The sequence below is a fragment of the Prionailurus viverrinus genome, chromosome C2, assembly GCF_022837055.1.
Source record: "Prionailurus viverrinus isolate Anna chromosome C2, UM_Priviv_1.0, whole genome shotgun sequence".
NCBI classification, from domain to species: domain Eukaryota; kingdom Metazoa; phylum Chordata; class Mammalia; order Carnivora; family Felidae; genus Prionailurus; species Prionailurus viverrinus.
In genome coordinates, this window is record NC_062569.1 from 87493635 (window position 1) to 87506911 (window position 13277).

Below are 13277 nucleotides of genomic sequence, written 5' to 3' on the forward strand. Positions count from 1 at the left end.
CTAGAGTGGGATTATTGGATTATGTGATAGGTGTATAACTTTAAGAAATTGCCAGTTTTCCAAGGTCATGATTACAATTCTGCATTCCCATCAGTAATATATGAGAGTTCAGTTACCCATTTGGTAGTTTTAATTTTTTGTAGTCATTTTAATAGGTGTATAATAGTATAGTATTGTGGTTTTAATTTGAATTTCCCTAGTGACTAATGATACTGGCCATTTTTTCATATGGTAATTTGCCATCCATAAATTTTTCAAGCCTGAACTTTTAATTCCACAGACATAAAATTACTCTATCAAATTGTCATAAAAATTTCTAAATGCTTGCACTGGAATTTCTGTTTTAATCTTGTCATGGACTAGAGATAGCTGGTGTGAAGCCCACACTTTGAGTAGCACTGGTCTTAGATAATGGCAGAACAAGGACTAGAATTCTGGTGTCTTTACTCCTAGGCCCATGCATTTTTCACCATATCACTACTACTACCTCACTCTAGTTTCCTTTTTGTTGATCCAACAAAAATTATCTTTGTTTATCTGTCCCTGAACCTAATCATTTCATTCCTCTTATACTTAGTAAATTTAGTTTTCTGGGTATAAAGGTTTTTGTAATGCTTTCTATTCCTGAATGTTTAAGAACTTCAGGATGGGATACTGATGAGACACTGTATTTCTTGCAACTATCACCCACTCCTGTTTCCTAGGTGGACAGTCTAGCTTATTTTGTTATTATTTCTGGGGGACTGTAGAACCAAAAAGAAGTCTCTTTGTGTCTCTGTCATTTCTCTTCTCTATCCTTCTGGGATAAGAAGGGCTCTATAGAGGGATTCTTTCTTTTCTTTCTTTTTATCTGTCTCTGTCTCTGTGACTGCTATACTTTGGCTCCTTGATAGTAGTGGAGAGACTGTCATTTTTTTGGCACTGGAAAGTAATGTAGAAAAAAGGCATAAGGGACTACTATAGTTTGAAGAATCTCTTGACTCTTCCAGCTGTAGTGGAGATGTGGACTGTGTTAGGGCTATTTCCCATATCATAACAGTAACGGAGAGAGTGTGAACTAAGAGGCCACAGCAAAGAAATGGGGACTGGTAAATTGTGTACCATAGGATGGGTTAAACAATGTACTTTGGTGCCATTAGTAAGCTTAAAATAGATAGAAGGAAGAAAAGATAGGGGTATAATAAAAAGAGTGTATGTAGTGAGAAACAGTAGAGTGGGGCTCCTGCCATTGATTACAGATTGAATTTTTGTGTTCCCTCCGCGCCCCCCCCCAACATTTCATATGTTGATATCCTAAACCCCCAGTGTGATGGTATCAGGAGGTGGGGGCCTTTGGAAAGTGATTAGGTCATGAGGATGGAGCTCTCATGAGGACGACTAGTATCCTTAAAAAAGATACCCCAGGAGGGGTGCCTGGGTGGCTCAGTTGGTTAAGTGTCTGACTTCGGCTCAGGTCACGATCTCACGGTTCGTGGGTTTGAACCTCTGCATCGAGCTCTGTGCTGACAGCTCAGAGTCTGGAGCCTGCTTCAGAGTCTCTGTCTCGCTCTCTCTCTGTCCCTCCCCCGCTTATGATCTGTCTCTCTCTCTCAAAATAAATAAACATTAAAAAAAAAAAAGAGACCTCAGGAAGCCTTCTTGCCCCTACTGTGAGGACATAGTAAGGAGACAACAGTTTTTGTTTTTGTTTTTTTATATATGTTTTCTAAAAATTTATGTATTTTAAAGTTTATTTTGAGAGAGAGAGAGAGAGAGAGAGAGAGAGAGCAAGCGAGTGTGTGAGTCAGGGAGGGGCAAAGAGAGGGGGAGAGAGAGATCCCAAGCAGGCTCTGTGCCATCAGCACGGAGCCTGACACAGGGCTCAATTCCACAAACTGAGATCATGACCCAAGCTGAAATCAGGAGTCAGATGCTTAACCAACTAAGCCACTCGAGTGCTCCCAATTTCTTTTATTTTTTAAAGTTATCTTTACGCCCAGCATGGGGCTCAAACTCAAATCCCTCAGATCAAGAGTTGCATGCTCTACCAACTCAGCTGGGTACCCCAAGGTAGCTGTCTTTGAACCAGGAAGCGGGCCTGTACCCCACACCAAATCTTCTGGGGCCTTCATCTTGGACTTCCCAGCCTCCAGAACTGTGAGACATAAATGTTGTTTAAGCCACCCAGTCAATGGTATTTTTGTTACAGCATCCCAAACACACTAAGATGCAAGGTTAGATTAAGCTATCCTGTTGCTACCTATAATACTGAGACTTCAAAATAAGCCTATTTAAACAATTATACAGATAATATAAATCTGCAAACTTGTGGGGTGCCTGGGCGTTTCAGTCAGTTAAATGTCTGACTCTTGATTTTGGCTCAGGTCATGATCTCATGGTTTGTGAAGTTGAACCCTGTGTTGGGCTCTGCGCTGACAGCACAGAGCCTGCTTGGGATTCATTCTCTCTCTCTGTCTCTCTCTCTCTCTCTCTCTCAATAAACTTAAAAAAATAATAATAATAAATAAATCTGCAAACTTGCGTTATTAGTTCCCCTTCCCTTTAAAAAAGGTATGTTTTTATTCTGAATGTAATAAGCTTCACATTTTTTATAGCTGACCCATCAGAAATACTTATTATCTCTGAATATATGGGTAAAACTTGCAACTTGATTAAACTTGTTGACTACTGTTTCTTTCCCCTATGTATCATTTAGTTCTCCATACTTTTCCTCTGCCTTCTCAGTTAACCTTCACTTCTTCATATTCTTCTGTTTAATTCAGTGGGAGTGTTACTGGCATTTTGGCTGGGACAATTTTTTATTGTATAGGATTGTTCCATCTGTTGCAGAAGATTTGGCATTTGTATTCGTTTCCAGTGGCTGCTATAACAAATTACCACAAACTGCATGGCTTAACACACATTTATTCTCTTACAGTTCTGGAGGTGGTAAGTCTGAAATGAAGGTGTGAGCAGTCTTTGGGGAAGGGGAGGCATTTTTCAATATGCTATAACATCCCTGGCTTTTCTCCACTAAATGCCAGTAGTGCTCCCCCAGCCTCCAGTCATGAAACACCAAAAATGGTCTCTCACATTACTAAATACCTCTACTACTTCCCAACATAAAGAACCACTGGAACCTTTAATTATCTCTCTGTTGTCTTCTGTTTCTAAAATGATACACTAAATGATACAAGTGATACACCAAGAATGATTATAGGAGCAAGATGACTCAGATAATTTGACTTTATTTCAGAAAGTGAATGGTGTACTTTGTTTCTTTGGTCCCTCTCTAATACTACCTTCTTCAGTCTTGCCAAGATTTAGCATGTACTTCCTTTAAAAAATAAATATTCATGGGTAGAGGCCCCTCTTTTTTTTTTTTTTTTTTTTTTTGAAACACTCTTACAGGTCACTATCCTGACAAGCTCCAGTGATGCAGGTTGTCCTGTCAGATTGTCAGCAGAGATATGATAGGGCCATCTCTGGGATATGCTGCCTACAGCTTAGATTCTGACATCAAATGGTTAAGTAAGGATTATAAATAGGATGGCAATTCTAGGCCTCAAGTGTTGATACCATCTGCCCCTAAAATATCACAGTTATGTTTCCTTTATTAGGGCTTTATTTTTGTGTCTTAAAGTCACTCCCTTTAAGAATGACTTTAAAGAATTCCCTTTAGAAGCCCTTTTCATAAAGTTCAATAAACCTATAGACCTAGGAGATTTTGGAATACTTACCTATACTTTTATTAAGTTTTCTGTTGTTTCTATATCAGCTCCTGATGCTTCTCAGTCATACTGGAATGCTGCATAGTTATAAATTTCTTTTTTTTTTTTTTAATTTTTTTATTTACTTTTGAGAGACAGAGCGTTGGGGGGGGGGGGGGTGCAGATAGAGAGGGAGACACAGACTCCGAAGCAGGCTGCAGACTCCAGGCTCCCAAGCTGTCAGCATAGAGCCCAATGTGAGGCTCGAACCCACGGGCCATGAGATCATGACCTGAGCCAAAGTCAGGCGCTTAACCAACTGAGCCATCCAGGCGCCCCATGTTATAAATTTCTTTAAAGCAGATCTCTTTTGGTATTGTTTCATTCTTTATAACATTCACTTTTTCTAGAGTGATAGTTCTTATTTTACTCCTGCTTTAAAAAAAATGAGTGTTTAACATGAGTGAAGTACATGTTCATACATCAGATGAATGAAGGAAAGAAAACTGTGAGATTTCTTACTCTGCCTGCCTGTTTGCCAATAAAGAACTGTGCCAAGTTCTTTAATGTGAATTTTCTTTTTTTTTTAATGTTTTTATTTATTTTTTGAGAGAGAAAGAGAGCAGAAGCGGAGGAGGGGCAAAGAGAGAGGGGGACAGAGGATGTGAACCAGGCTTTGCACTGACAGAGGATGTGAACCAGGCTTTGCACTGACAGGCTTTGCAGCAAGCCCACCTGGGGCTCAAACTCATGAACCGTGAGATCGTGACCTGAGGTAAAATCACATACTCAACCGACTGAACCACCCAAGTGCCCTTCTGTGAATTTTCTTAATCTACACAAGTATTTCATGAAGTTGATAATATCTTCATTTTATAACTGAGGAAACTGAGAGCTAGAGAAATTAGTAACTAGATCAAAGTCATATAACTCGTGAATGAAAGAACTAGAAGTCAAATTCAGGTTTATCTGAGTAGTATCTAGGCTCTTAATATCTATATTATACTCCCTAGCCTGAGAACTAAAGGGAATATGAAAAATGTTATTCTCAGGGTGCCTGGGTGGCTCGGTTGGTTGGGTGGCCAACTCTTGATTTTGGCTCAGGTCATGATCTCATGGTTTGTGGGATCAAGCCCTTTATCGGGCTTCATGCTGGCAGCACAGAGCCTGCTTAGGATTCTCTCTCTCTCTGCCCTTGCCCTGTTTGGGTATGTGTATGTGCGTGTTTTCTCTCTCTCTCTCTCTCTCTCCCAAGATAAGCAAATAAACTTAAAAAAAAAAATGTTATTCTATTACAGCTGTTTGGTGTCTCTGTCTCCAGGTACCGAGTATCTTATTCCCATCCCTATGTGGCACTTCATGTAGACCTTTCTTAGCTCTCCTCCAAAAGGTACCTGGGATGCTAAAGCTACTTATATCTCTTTTTTCCTGACCCAGCTTCCTGAAGGTGTCTTAACCTTCATCTCTTAGTGAGTTTTAGGGAGAAGCAATATGATTGAATTAATTCACATTGTAAAATAATCGATACATCCTTAATTGTTCAGTAGGTGTTTATCATTTTAAAAAGCATGTTTGTAATCTCTTACTTAGGTGGTTGCATTTTAGGCAGCATAATAAAGTAAAAGAAAAATTTAGGCACCTATGAAAAGACTTTTAGGATAGGCAGACCATATTGTTGACAGGCTAGCTTACTTGAGGATTGGCTTTACAAGTTCCCAATTTTAACAGCATCTTTTATTTTACTTCAGAGCCCACAAATTCTCCAAAGGATTCCCATGTCATTGGCGTTGAAGTTGTGATAGCTGGAGGGTGGTGGAGAGGATGGCAACTATTTGTATGCAGTGGTCATTTTTAAGTTGAATTAATTTCCTTATGAACACATTTCAGAAGGGGTGAAAGCAGCGAGCATTGGTTGGATTATGGTAGAGGGAGTTTCACTCCCTCACCAACAAGTTCTTTGTGCTTTTTATGGTGCTTTAGTTTGTTGTGAGCACCTAGAAAGACAAGAGCCAAAAATGATATGAACTCAGCCATTTCGTTCTCTGAAAAGGAAAAGATTAGTAGATAATGTAACAGTTCATGCATCTCTTTGCTAGAATAAGCAGCCAGAGGAGTCTACTTGTAGGAACCTTTTAACTTTTAGAAGTTGCTGCTTAGGTAAGTAAATTAAAATGGAGTACAATAGACACTGAACTTATAGGCTAGCATTTAAGAAGTATAACTAATACAACACACTGTAACTGGACATAATGGAAAAATATAAGGAAGGCACTAAAACAAAGCCTTAGGTTTTATGAGAAATATGGAAGCACATGAGTCTTGAAATTGTTCATCAGATTTGTGCTGGGTTTGCCCTGAGATTAGCTAATGTAAGGTTGGCCATTGGGATATTTGAACTCCTCCTTCCCCTCAAAAAGTTGCATTTGTTTGTGTTTTGAAATTTCATTTTTTAAAAGTGTTCTTATTAATTGGTGAGAAGGTAAATTTGTACATACTAGAACTGGAGAATTTTTAGTTCAGCTTGATTGGGAACTTAGGGAGAGATAACTGGTATGAGAAAGTGAGAACTGGGCAAGTTCAGTGAGTTTTTAAAGTTTGCAAAGTAGGAAAGCTAGCAGAGACAAGGATAGAGATTGAGACTGAATGGAAAAGTGTCTATTTGTATCTACTTCAGGGTGAGGAGGGGTGGGAGGGTCCAAAATTTATCAGAAAGGTCATTATTTGGTGTGTTTCTAAGAAAAATGAAGGGACTCATTTGATGATATCACTATCCATATTATGCAAAGAAAAGTACCACCAAGGGCTCTGCTAGATAGGATATACCACCTGTGTGGCTGGAGGGAATAGTATAGGGTGAGAGAGAGTGGAGGGGTATCATTTGAAAGCAGTAATAAATAAGTGCCAAATCTTTTTTTTTTTTTTTTTTTTTTTTTTTTTAGTTTATTTATTTTGAGACAGCATGAGCAGGGGAGAGGCAGAGAGAGAGGGAGACAGAGAATCCCAAGCAGGCTCCACATTGTCAGTGCAGAGCCTGATGCAGGGCTGAAAATCATGAACCATGAGATCATGACCTGAGCCAAAACCAGGAGTCGGACACTTAACCGACTGAGCCGCCCAGGCATCCCAACGAGGACCAGATCTTAATGGCAGCTTGAGAGAGATGAAAACTTCCAGTCAGCAGTGCAGAACTGTTGATACAGAGGAAGACAATCAAATTTACATTATTTTGCAGTGTAGAAGGTGTATCAGAGGGAGCATGACAAAGAGCAGAGAGATGTACTAGTTCATGTAAGAGGTGAAGGCTTGAACTAAGATTATAGCAATGGACATAGAGTGAACAGGATGGTTAGGAGTGGTATCAATTATATGGAACCTGTAGGGGTTTTCGGTTGACTGATGGGATGTTTGCAGTTGAAGGAGAGAGAAGGGTTGGAAGTTTCTTAAGTTTGAATAATATATGAAGCCTTTTTAAAGGAAAAAGCCTCCCTGCCTCTGTGTAACTAAAATGACCATATATATATACCCAGATATATGGCAAACCCCAAATGAAAGGCTATCCTAATTTCAAGAGAGATTTGTTGCTGACATAAATATGTAAATTTTTGGGATCTAAGTGAAATGATCAGATGTTTTTTGTAATTTTTTTTTACTGATTTAACATTAAATCCTAATATTATGTATTCATGTTTTTTTTCACTTGTATTTCATGAAATTTTTTTTTCATGTCTTACTATTACTTTTTTTTTTTTTTTTTTAAGTAAACTCAACCCCCATCCTGGGGCTTGAACTCATGACCCTGAGTTCAAGAGTCACATGCTCTACCTATTGAGCCACCCATGAACCCTTCATGAAATAATTTTTCACTGGCATCCTAGGTATATGTCTTTGTCAGCTATCTGACAAAGTTATATCTGCTGTATCATCTGACAGATTTTTGGAACATGTGATTTTCACCTTACATTGTTTGAGGTTGAGCACTTTTAAAATTTGTATGTAATTCTCTCACTGGAAATTTAATCTTAACACATATCTTGCTCTTTGTGATTTGCACAGTGTAACCATATTGCTTTATAAATGAAAGTTAAAGCATAAACATATGCACACAGTATAAAATTCAGAGGATATGGAAGCATTGTTTTGGCTGAAGCCTGACCTTTCTCTGGTGTATTAACTGGTGAGCTGAAGTACTGTGAGATAGTTCTAAGTCAGTTTGTTAGACATTGATCTTATGGAAGCAAACACAATGCTAAGTGCTGGGGATACCAAGAGAGAAGCCAGTCCCTGTGTGGAAGAAGCTTCTACTCTTTCTGAGGAGCCAGAAAGTAAACCAGTAAAGGAATACTCTGAGGCTTAGTAGTATATTCATGTACATACATAATAGAAGAGTGTCATAGAGATGGGAGTGGGGAGGTAGTGTAAAGAATGCTTAGCACACAAATTGGCAAAGTAACATTTAGGGTAATTCTTGAACATGGATGAACTAGATGAAGGTGAGGTGAGGAAGATAAGGACATTCCAAGCATGTAATTCAGTATGACTGTACTGAATTGTGTAGGATAGGAAAGAGGAGAGGCAAAACCAGAGAGATGAGCTGAGGTTTGATCAGAATGGGCTTTCCAGATCATGAGGGCTTTGGAATTTATACTGTATACTGTGGTGTCAGAGAGCCATTAAAGAGTTTTAAATGGGTGTGTGTGTGAGAGAAAGAGGGGAGGTGGGGGATGAGGGAGAGGGAGAGGAAGAATAAGAATCAGACTTGTATTTTGGAGCATAACCTCAGCAGCAAGGTAGAAGATAAGATGATGATCAATTAGGAGTCTATTGTAGTAATCCAGGTAACAAATGTTACGGGCTTGATTTAAAGCCTTAGAAAGAAGAGTGGAGAAGAGAAAACAAATGAAAGATATTAAGTAGAGTCAGTACTTCTATTGCCGGGCAGTAGGGGTAAACTAGAGAGATAACATGAATAACCCTCTTGCTGAGAAAAATCCTAAATGAAATGAGTATTTAAAATTTTTTTTCAAAATACGTCATTGGGTTGGTGAGAAAATAAGGAATACTCTGAGGCTACAAATGAAATGAAATTGGGAATGCAGATGTTAGCTAGATTTAAAGCAAGCCTTCACCCTAGTGGAATCTGCCCAAATTGAATGGCTTTAAACTTCTCTTGATAGCCTCATAGGCCACAGGAAATGGGAAACAAAGCCTGTGACCTTCCTAAGGAAAGGAGTCTGAAAGGAGACCCTTCCCCTTAATGAAGCTGAGATTTTGTTTCAACCTTGGCAGTTGGAGAGTGGCAGGAGATATTGTCACTGAGAATTTATAATAAGGGTCCTTTATAGGGTCACATTTTCCATGTGGTCTTACCCAACTTAAGAATATATTTAGGGGCACCCAGGTGGCTCAGTCAAACATCTGATTTCAGCTCAGGTCATGATCTCACCATTTGTGGGTTCAAGCCCCATGTCGGGCTCTGTGCTGACAGCTCAGAACCTGAAGCCTGCTTCTGTTTCTGTATCTCCCTCTCTCTCTGCCCCTCCCCGCTCATGCTGTCTCGCTCTCAAAAATAATAAACATTAACAAAAAATAAAAAGAATGTAGTTAAAGGGGCAATGCACCCCAATGTTTATAGCAGCACTATCAACAATAGCCAAAGTATGGAAAGAGCCCAGATGTCCATCAACTGATGAATGGATAAAGAAGATGTGATACACACACACACACACACACACACACACACACCATGGAATATTACTCAGCAATGAAAAAGAATGAAATCTTGCCATTTGTAGCAACGTGGATGAAACTGGAGAGTATTTACACTAAGTGAAATAAGTCAGTCAGAGAAAGTTACATGATTTCACTCACATGTGGAATTTGAGAAACTTAACAGATGACTATAGAGGAAGGGAAGGAAAAATAAGATACAAAGAGGGAAGCAAACCTTAAGAGGCTCTTAAATATAGAGAACAAACTGAGGGTTGATGGGGGTGGGGAAAATGGGTGATGGGCATTGAGCGCACTTGTTGGGATGAGCATTGGGTGTGTATGTAAGTGATGAATCATGGGACTCTACTTCTGAAGCCAAGACTACACTGTATGTTAGCTAACTTGACAATAAAAAAACAAAACAAAACAAAAAAACTCAGTATCAAATCACATCCTCTTAGGAGGAATTTATCTTCAACTACTACTTTAAAAACCCAAGGCACAAGAGATCACAGGGAAAAAAACCACAGAATGCACAAAAACCATGGCACAGGACAAGAACCACCAGAAACAAACAAGAACCAGCCGAAATGAGATGATGACCTCTGTAGACTGCAGAAAGTTTGTTTTTTCTTAGTAATTCCAATAAGTTTGATCAATATGTTTGAAGAAATAAAAAGATTGAAATGTGAATATGAAGGGTCTCTGAAACATGGTAAGGCATATTAGGAAAAAAACAAAAACAGAACTCTAATTATAAAAAAGTAACTGAAATTAAAAAAAAAAAAACAAAACAAAAAACCAGACTTGCACACCATAGAGTGAAGAGTTCTAACATACATCTTATTGGAGTTTCAGAAAGAAATAAGTGTGAATGAAGGAGTATGGTAATTGTTAAATAGAAATAGCTGAGAATTTTTCAGAATTGATCAAAGATAACATTCCTTACATGGTAGAAGTGCAGTGAATCCCAAGGAGAAAAACAAAATCAGCCATGACAGACCAGAATAAAACTGCAGAAAACCAAAGACAGAAAAAAATCTTAAAAGCAACTAGAGAGGAACAACAGATTGCCATAAAAATGATTTTCTCTGGTCTAGCAACTGATTTCCCAGCAGCAACAACAGAAGCCGGAGGACATTGGAATGCTGTCTTTACTGAGAGAAAATAGCTATCAGCCTGAAAATAGAATATCCAAATAGAACTGTCTTTTAGGAATGACAGCAAAATAAAGATGTTTTCAGACCCAACACACACATACACACCCCCCAGAAGGAAATTGTAAGGGACATGATTCTGGTAGAAGGAAAGTCATCCCAGATGGAAAACGTGAGATGCCTTTTTTTTTTTTTAATGTTTATTTAATTTGAGAGAGAGAGAGAACAGAGGAGGTGCAGAGACAGAGAGGGAGAATCCTAGGCAGGCAACATGCTGTCAGCCCACAGCACAATGCAGGGCTTGATCTCATGAACTGTGAGATAAGGACCTGAGCCGAAATCAAGAGTCAGACGCTTAACCAACTGAGAAACCTAGTTACCCCCTGAGATGCTTTTTAATGGTCACGAAATGTTCCAGCAAATAAATTCTACAATTTAGACTCTAGTACTATTGTATATTTATGTTTCCAAGTTTTCAATACTGAAACAATACTAGACATGTATATGGACGTGTTTATACATGTAGTATTTGATGTGGAATAAATAAAAGAATAGGTATTTTTTTTACTAGAAAGCCCAAATTACTGGGTCAAAAGGAAGGAGTACTTTTTGATACATGTTGTAAAATTGTGTAAAAATTTTTGTAAAGGGCTTTACCAGTTTATATCGCATCTAAGAGACTATGCTGGCTTTACTTTTACCAATAAATAAATGTGTGATAGGGCCAGTTTTAAATGATGAAGATTGACATTTCTAACCAGATTTTGACTTGGTTATATTATTGACAAAAATGTCCCATCTCACTTCTCTCCGTTGTTACTAAAAAAATGCTTTCTTTTTAATGGAAACAGAAATGCTAACTGCCTGAAATGCATTCTAACAAAATGTTTCTCATTTGCTAGAATGTAGTCTTTCATTTTTCTCTTTTTTTTTCAGTTTATTAATAAATATGTAGTTGGTCCATTTAAAGACATGCTTTATTTAGTGTGGTTTTATTGTAAAGGAAGACCACTATTTTAATGCTGTTAGTTTCTTTTCTAGCTTTGTATATTTACTAATCAGCCAACATTGTAAAAGTAAACAAGGTGGGTTTTTTTGTTTATTTGTTTTTTTTTTAAGTCATTCATTCTAAAAGGGAAAAAGTACTGTTAGTTTGCTTGGGAATTCTGTATTCTAACATGAACTGAATATAATAAGAAGGAGTCTTTCTTTTTTTAACTTTTTCCCTCTCTTTTTGCTATTTCAGGTGCAAGTGAAAGTGTAGGGAAACATATGCTCGAAGCCTGCAACAATAATCTGGAGATGGCAGTTACTATGTTTTTGGATGGTGGAGGAATTGCTGAAGAGCCCAGTACCAGTTCAGCAAGTGTCTCCACAGTCAGACCTCACACAGAGTATGAATTTATTATTTATTGTTAGGAGCTACCCCTTGCCTAAATTGCGCAGTTGCATTTTTATCAGTTAGGTTATTCTGTGGTTTTGAAAAAATTAAAAGTTGAAAGCATCTGAAAAAGTGTCATGTGGAAATTTTTATACTTATATACCTTAAATTCTCTAGAGCACAGTCATGTCTATTATTTAATCTTCAAAATAACTCTATAGGATGTCATTATTTATTTATTTATTTATTTATTTATTTTTTAACATTTATTCAACTTTGAGAGACAGAGAGAGACAGAGCGTGAGTGGGGGAGGGGCAGAGAGAGAGGCAGACACAGAATCTGAAGCAGGCTCCAGGATCTGAGCTCTCAGTACAGAGCCCGATGCGGACCCAAACCCACAGACTGGGGGATGATGACCTGAGCCGAAGTTGGACGCTCCACCAGCTGAGCCACCCAGGCACCCCCGTAATCTTCAAAAGAACTCATAGGATGACGTTATTATCCACATTTTACAGATGAGAAAGCAGAGGCATAGCCAATTTCCTAAGCTACACAGTAATTACTTCGCAGATATGGATGGAACTAAAGCCCACTACGGCTCAGATTTCCCAATTCTACATTTACTTACATTGTTCCAGGAGAGTTTTGCATTGCCATGAAAATTTTTTGAAAAATAATTACAATCCTTTATGCCTTAAAGATAGTTACATGTAGTTAATCATTAGAAGCACCTTTTTTTTTTTTTTTTTTAACGTTTATTTATTTTTGAGACAGAGACAGAGCATGAACGGGGGAGGGGCAGAGAGAGAGGGAGACACAGAATCGGAAGCAGGCTCCAGGCTCCGAGCCATCAGCCCAGAGCGTGACGTGGGGCTCGAACTCATGGACCGTGAGATCGTGACCTGAGTCGAAGTCAGACGCTTAACCGACTGAGCCACCCAAGTGCCCCAAATTAGAAGCACCTTTAACATATGGAACTGTAGTCTGTAGAGACTGAGAATTAATGGTGAACAGATTTGGATGTTTTTTGCCCTTTACATTTGATACCAATGAGCATTTGAAATGAATACCTTATAGGCAAAATTCCAAGTCTTTGGAAGATACTAGGGATGAATGCTACTCAAGGAAAACCGTTGATTTTTGAAACAAAATTATGCAGATCCTTAAATAAGACTTTAATACTTAGATTTCTTTATAACTCTTGGTGTTTACAACACCAGATACTAGACAAGAGGAATCCTCTAGGGATTCCTAGAGGGAATTCCCAAGGGAATAGACTAAAGACATGGATGGATATTATTTTTAAATTAGAGATAGATTTAAAAATCTAAATAACATTC

At 38.3% G+C, this 13277-nt stretch overlaps 1 protein-coding gene across 1 annotated transcript in view; it reads left to right on the forward strand.

Annotated features, from left to right (window-relative positions):
* Positions 1-13277, forward strand: part of UBXN7 (UBX domain protein 7) — a 59540-nt gene that overhangs the window by 7260 nt on the left and 39003 nt on the right. The window contains exon 2 of the mRNA XM_047875406.1: positions 11802-11949. Coding sequence (XP_047731362.1) covers positions 11802-11949 — 148 coding nt within the window. The remainder of the gene's footprint in view (positions 1-11801; positions 11950-13277) is intronic.